The 7,051-nt window shown below is 36.6% G+C and overlaps 1 protein-coding gene and 1 pseudogene across 2 annotated transcripts; one reads left to right on the forward strand and one right to left on the reverse strand.

The window, feature by feature from the left end:
• Positions 1–235: 235 nt before the first annotated feature.
• On the forward strand, positions 236–2,767 carry LOC121796691 (annotated as a pseudogene).
• Positions 2,768–3,707: 940 nt separating this feature from the next.
• LOC121744043 (LIM domain-containing protein WLIM2b-like) lies at positions 3,708–6,037 on the reverse strand. 2 transcript variants are annotated; one of them, XM_042137492.1, is made up of 6 exons: positions 5,884–6,037; positions 5,507–5,704; positions 4,684–4,783; positions 4,570–4,604; positions 4,380–4,469; positions 3,708–4,188 (listed from the first exon to the last, which is right to left on the reverse strand). In XM_042137492.1, the coding sequence occupies exons 2-6, from the start codon at positions 5,639–5,641 to the stop codon at positions 3,979–3,981; spliced, it is 570 nt and encodes a 189-aa protein (XP_041993426.1). In that variant the 5' UTR covers positions 5,642–5,704; positions 5,884–6,037; the 3' UTR covers positions 3,708–3,978. The 2 variants fall into 2 exon arrangements, with proteins under 2 accessions (XP_041993426.1, XP_041993418.1); XM_042137484.1 differs by having other exon boundaries at positions 5,828–6,007.
• Positions 6,038–7,051: the final 1,014 nt, after the last annotated feature.

Genomic DNA, 7,051 nt, shown 5'->3' on the forward strand with positions numbered 1-7,051 from the left:
AAAGGCAAACGCGCATGAGACTCATGCGTGTTTAAACAAAGACGCAAGACGGTGATGCGTCTTTGTTTATACACGCGAGAGACAGACGCGTGTTTCATTTTAAACACGCGAGAGGTGCTAGCGTCTTTCCCTTCATTGGAAATGGTTTTTTTCCGCGTACAAATGACATACATTCGCGAAATTTACCCTCCAATCAACCCCTTTTCAACCCTAATTGATCCAATCATTTCAAAAAACAAAACCCCCACTCCGCCAAATCAATACTCAAATTAAAGACTAATCCAATCCCAATCCCAATCCCCCGTTAATTTTCCATGAAATCTTCGGGCCGATTCTTCACGATCGGGCTGGTCACGTCGTGGTACTCCTCCAACATTGGCTGCTGAACAAGTATCTGTTGAGCAATTACGGCTTCCGGTACCCGATTGTCCTCACCACGTGCCACATGACGGCCTGCGCGCTGCTCAGCTACATCGCCATTGCGTGGATGAGGGTTGTGCCGATGCAGACCATAAGATCTAGGGTTCAGTTCATGAAGATCTCCGCTCTCAGCTTCATTTTCTGCACCTCCGTTGTTAGCGGCAACATTTCCCTCAAGTACTTGCCCGTCAGCTTCAATCAGGCCATCGGCGCCACCACCCCCTTCTTCACCGCCGTCTTCGCCTACATCATGACTTTCTAGAGGGAGGCCTGGTTGACTTACGTCACTTTGATTCCTGTGGTCACGGGATTCATCATCGCCAGTGTGGTATCATATCATCGCCTTTCTCCTTTTTATTGTTTAATTTCTTTTCTTGCAATTTTGATTTTATATTGGTGATATCGTTAATTGTTGGATTCATATAATGGAAAATGAGTTTTTGGGGTTTAATCTGTTAAAAAGAAGGGGTTTAAATGCAATTTGACTGGGCGCTCTTGTGTTGGTTCTAGTAACTTCTAAGAATGTAATCATTCTTCTGTTGTGAAATCAAACAGTTCTGATTAGTAAATCACGTATTATCTGATTTTGGTTCGACTTGTTTCTGTTAGGGTGAACGGAGTTTCCATTTGTTTGGTTTTCTCATGTGTATCGGAGCTACCGCAGCAAGGGCACTGAAATCAGTAGTTCAGGGAATTTTGCTTTCCTCTGAAGGGTAAGCTTCCTAGTGTTTGTTTTTATCTCTGAAGAGACCGTGCCGTTTATGTGGATTCTGAAGTTTTTTTCTTTTTTCATTGAAGGGAAAAATTGAATTCCATGAATCTGCTGCTGTACATGGCTCCTATAGCTGTTGTGTTACTACCTACTACACTTTTTATGGAGGAAAACGTTGTTGGTATCACAATAGCATTAGGTAGAGAAGATATCAAAATTATTTGGTTGCTTTTGTTCAACTCTGCGCTGGCATATTTCGTAAATTTGACCAACTTTCTGGTCACAAAACACACCAGTGCTCTAACTCTTCAGGTATTTTTTGCTTCCTGTTCCATGTTACCCTTTCACTGGTCTGTTACTATTGCATTGTATTCTTGTTATCAGTTCTTAATAATTTTAAATTTTTAGTGGAAAGTAGCAAAGTTCTTTCTTTCATTTTTCATAAAATGTGGATGGTGATAGAAAGAGAAGATTGCATCTTTACCTATATGAAGATCATTTGGTTGCTAAGTTATTGCATCCAAATCCAAAAAGCTTTTCAGGGTGAATTACTGAGGAGTATTATGTTTGATGAAAGTTTTAAACTTTTGACACTGGTGTTGGGAATACATAATCCTGATTCATATTAGTCAGTGGATGTGTGTCATTCTTAATTTACTTCACGAATATACTGACATATGGAGAGCAGTTCAGTGGTTTCGAGTAAATGAAGTCTGTATTTCTGAGTGTGTGTGCATAACTAATAATTTCAGCGGTTTCAAGTAAATGAAGTCTGTATTTTCTGAGTAAGGTGTCCTCATATCGTTCCATCTTGTGGGTACCCTTGCTTAATATCTCTTCTACTTCACGTACCACTATCATAGTTTTGCTCTACTCGATTTTGTTTTGGAAGCTATCAGTTTTCTGATTGTGGCAATACAAAGCTAAGAATGATCCAAATTATCTTTTGTTGGAAAATCATGATATTACATTGCACAATCGCATGGCTATGTGAATGTGAAATAATTGTTTGCAGACCCTCCAGCTAAAACTGACCAGTTGTTTCCATGATGAATATCAGGTGCTCGGAAATGCAAAAGGGGCCGTAGCAGTTGTAGTTTCCATATTAATCTTTAAGAACCCCGTCTCTATAACGGGGATGCTTGGATACTCCCTTACTGTCCTTGGTGTTGTCCTCTATAGTGAAGCCAAGAAGCTTAGCAAATGAAGGCGAAAGTGCGACCATCAACAAAGTAATTTGACAGAGCTTGGCCACGGGAACACGTATTTTTGCCCAAAGAGCCAAGGACGGTAGGGGGGGAGAGAAGGTTTGACACATACCAGCAATCTGAGTGGTGGAGTAGAAGTTCTAATAAGTGACTCAAATGTCTTAACACTTACCAATTTTGGCAACTCAAAGTAAGCTTACTTTTACCTTATTCTTTTGGGAAAGATTGGATCCATTTACATAGCCTGTGATTATAGTTTTTTTACAATGTCAATTAACAATAGACAAACACAGAGATTATCTATTTGGCCATCCTTCATCAAGTGATATATGAAAGGAATATTAGCCAATTTCGTTCTTGTGTACAGTGCCTTTTTCCTCGAAACAATTTCGTTCTTGTCAATGACTCAATTGCCAATTCTACTTTATTTTCCCTTTTTTGTGGTCTTGAGCTATAAAAGTATAGGTGCTCACGGTTCCGGAACCGCCAATTCCTGTTCCGAAAAATAGTGAACTCAAACCAAACCGTGGGAGAATCCGGATTCCACAGTTCCAGTTAGGTTCTGGCTTTTAAAGAATTAAACATTTTTTATGTTTTACCTTGTAACTTATAACAATTTTGAACAATAAATTAAATTTAAAGCAAGCTAATAAGGACGAAAATCGTAACTGTATTGTTTTGAATTGATAATGACAATTTACTCTTAGGGCATCCACATTCTGGTACACTCAAAAAGCGCAAATCTTAAACACTTTATCTCTATTTTCTGCATTTTTGTGCACTTAAATACATTTAAATCTTAAACACTTATATATTCATATTTAATATTATTTCTATATTATTTTAAGCTCTGATTAAAAATGGAATCACAAAAGTATTAAATTTTCATTAATAAAAACGAAATTACATTATTAAAAAATAAAATTCTTGTGTTACTCGATCTGATCCTCATCGAGGTTGACCAAGTCGCAGGTCATGGCCTGGTGATACAAGCGAGCAAGTTTGCATCATTGTCGACAATGACGGACCCGGGCCCAAGTGGGGTCGGGCGGGGTTGGGCGACCCCACTATCGGTCCGTGAGTGCCTCCGAGCTCCCAAATTTGGTCATCGACTCATGGCTGCTCCAACTCCGACCCCACGCTATGGTTGTTTTGTCTCCATGGAAGAGAGTTTGGGGAATAGAAAGTATAGGAGGTGATATAGTTTCACTAAAGATGATTGCTTCTTGAGAAAATTGCAGAAAAGGGAAAGTTTAAAGTTTATAGAAGTTTGGATAGAGATTATAACTGATTGAAAAGTTTTAAACCATAGCATAAAACGGTATTAAACAATATCTTAATCCAAATCAAACCTTGCAAACAAGCTCTTAACAGAGAAGAAAATGATGCAGTGTGGGAAAAATATTAAGGAAGTTTGGCCATTGTGTATGAAACTTAAACATGTTACATGGCATTAAGAACAGTGATCCCCTCAATTGTATCGACAGCACCAGCAATGAATGCATTACACTCCTCAGTTAAGGTGATAGTTACCTCCACGTTTGTAGGAATCGAAATCATACAGAAATATGTCGAAAAACACACCCACAAAGGCAAGCTCATGCCGATATAGTTAAAAAAACTGAACGTGCCTCGTGTTCAAGAGTCAGGAACCACAACAGTCGGGTGTTTCATTGATGCAGACTTGATCAAATGGTTATAGCTCCCTTTTTCTTTGAAGAGCTGTGAAAAATGGGGTTTGCAGTATAGGATGCCATCTAGGGCAGCATAGTTTGACGGAGTTAGAGAGCATCCACCATGAGAACACTTGAAACACGACTTGTGATAACTCAAGCTTTCCACGGTCACCTGTAAGAATCGGTGAAATGAACGTATTGTATTATAAAAAAGAGTTGAATACAGATGCAACAAGAATATCTCAGGACCTCAAATGTGAACTAGAAGTAAAAGATTTAGCCACATAAACACTTTCCAACTCAATTTCAACTTCAATTTTGCCTCAGATGTCACTGTAACTTATGGTTAATCGGTATCCATACCTTCTCAAGTGGATAAGCTGTTTTGCCGCACGTTGCACATTTATCTTGTGTCCCAGAGAACATGCCTGCAGCCTTGCTAGGTGATCTTGTCTGGAATTTAAGAAAAAAGTGGAAAAGGCAGCATCAGATCACTTCTTAAGTTCTTAAAAGCATAGTAAAAAAGATTGAAGCCCATATTTTGGAAATTTACCATCTCTGCTGTTAACTTCTCAGCTGACTTTGCAGCTGCAGAAAATTACAATGGCACTAATTAAACAAATTAAAACAAAAATCTTTAACAGATACGGAGGAATTGAAGTCTTACGTGATTGAAAGTTCTTGGTGAAACTGCCAGTCTCCTTGAAAAGTTGCTCATAGTGGGGCTTGCAATAGAGAACACCCTCCATCGACGAATAACTGCTCAGCTGGGGTTTATACATGGATATCGGTATACATGATTAACGAACATTAAGAGACCTTAGAAGAACACAAGGATCATCCCTTCTAAAGGGACCACATACTATTATCTTTTAAGAAATTTCATTAGAAAGCAATGGGCACAATTCAACTAGACATTTATGTATAATGAAATGTGTTTTGCATATGAAAGCAATGGACATTATACCTAATTGTCTAATTGAATTGTGACATTGCCTTGCACATTCCATTGCAAATGAAAACAATGGACACAATTCAATTAGACAATTAGGTATAATGAGATGTACTAATAGTTTATATGCAACCATAGAACAAAACACTTCCTGTGATAAAACAGAAAATAACAAATACTACAAGATAATTGGATTCATTATACGATATTGTTAGCAGATAATCCAAATACAAATATACAATACACATATTCATGAACAATAAAAGGGGCTTAATCACATCATTATAAGATAATCCAAATACAAACATGATGAATGGATTAAAACAAAAGATATCCACATTATTCTCCACTTACAAGGAAATCATGAAACACCAAGATATCTCATCAATTAAAAATCAAAATATAGAAAAAAGATGGCATGGATGTAGATCTTCTTATACAACTTCTTCCACAACCAAATCAGCAAAGAAGAGATATTTGCAACACAAAAGAAATAAAGATTTGATCTGAGGGAAAGAATAGATAAGAATGCAGCAACCTTGAGGGTTCCCTTGCAATGGGAGCATTTGAAGCAAGATTTATGATAACTAACTCCATCAGCAGACAGCAATTCCACGGGATACACAGTCTTGTCACACGCCTTGCATTTCTGCTGTGTTCCAATAAAAGACATTGCTCTTTCAATCAATAGATCTGAGGGATCACAAGCTCACAACTTGGCAATCCCAATAATTAACTGCGAAAACCCCAAAATCAAGCAGTCATAAATCATAATATCCGATCTACGAGTTGAAGTGAAAAAAAAAAAAGAGAAACCAAAATGGAGTGAATGTAAGAAAGCAATTGCATATAATTATACCTCAAAAAGAGACGAAAAGTGATAAAAGTTAAAAATAGGTGGATAAGACTCCCCACCTTGGGTTGAATCTGTATTTATTTATGCAGCAACACGAGATCAGATGATGAAGAATAATGAATACAGAGAGAGAGAGAGAGGGAGAATGAATAAACATCTGCGCTGGAAATGCATTTGATGGTTTATTTAAGTCCGTAAAATATTGTTAGCATTATGGAGTAACTATATTTCGGTTCAATTCGTAACTCATAAAAGGCACGACGTCTTATTAAAATTCTCTATACATCGTTTATTAAAATTTCTGACCAAACTGTACTAATATTCCAACTTCTAAATAAAATACTATGTCTTTTTTTTTTACTATTTTAGTATGTTTCATAAAATTGTTCTTCAATTTTTATTTCTCACTCATATTTCATCAATTTCATATTAAAATTTGTATAATTCCTTAAGTCTTTATTTTTAGTTCAATTTATTTTCCCCTTTCATATTTTATCAATTTCGTTTTAAAACTGTGTGATTCTTCAAAGTCCTTATTATTAGGGGATATGGAGAATATTGAATTATCACTATTCCATCACTCTTATAATTTAATACTCCCAATTATAAAAAAATAAAAAAACATTAACTTAGTCTAATTCTTATCTATTCTCCAACATAAACATACTTTGCTACTTCAAAAAATAGTAAAACCAGATCATAATAACATTATTCCCAATTTTTCACGCAACGGAATATTCTATTGTGTATAAAATGTGACATGTATGTATCATGTATGAAATGGAGTAAGATGTATAACTATCTTTATGACAAAACGATGTTGATTTAATTCTATGAAACTAATTTGAATTAAAGAAACGCTACACCCCACGGACACCACACTCTGAGCATCCATAGTGGTGCGGAATTCCCGGCGGAATTCCCAAAAACACCTTCTGCCACGTCATAAGGAATTCTCACTGCACTGCCATGTCATAAGGAATTCCTACTGCACAGTGGCGGAATTCCCTGCGGAATTCCCGAAGGAATTCCCACAATTAAAAAAAATTTACAAATGCACAAATTAGACAATTTCCGGAAGTAAACAATTTACGGAATTAAGATTTCGACGCAAATACGGAGAAAATGCAACCACTTTATTTAAAAAAAACATACTTCATTAAAAAAAGTACATAATTACTATAAAAAGTACATAAAAATAAAAACCGGTTTCTCACTCCTCGGATT

This window comes from Salvia splendens, chromosome 1 (genome assembly GCF_004379255.2).
Source record: "Salvia splendens isolate huo1 chromosome 1, SspV2, whole genome shotgun sequence".
NCBI classification, from domain to species: Eukaryota; Viridiplantae; Streptophyta; class Magnoliopsida; order Lamiales; family Lamiaceae; genus Salvia; species Salvia splendens.

Excerpts from the sequence above, each read along its gene's own strand:
- LOC121744043 (XM_042137492.1), bottom strand. The coding sequence starts at position 5,641 with ATGTCTTTTATTGGAACACAGCAGAAATGCAAGGCGTGTGACAAGACT. Across the intron at positions 4,470-4,569 it reads AGAAGTTAACAGCAGAGATG|ACAAGATCACCTAGCAAGGC; the intron begins GTAAATTTCCAA and ends CTTAAATTCCAG. Across the intron at positions 4,189-4,379 it reads CAGCTTATCCACTTGAGAAG|GTGACCGTGGAAAGCTTGAG; the intron begins GTATGGATACCG and ends CGATTCTTACAG.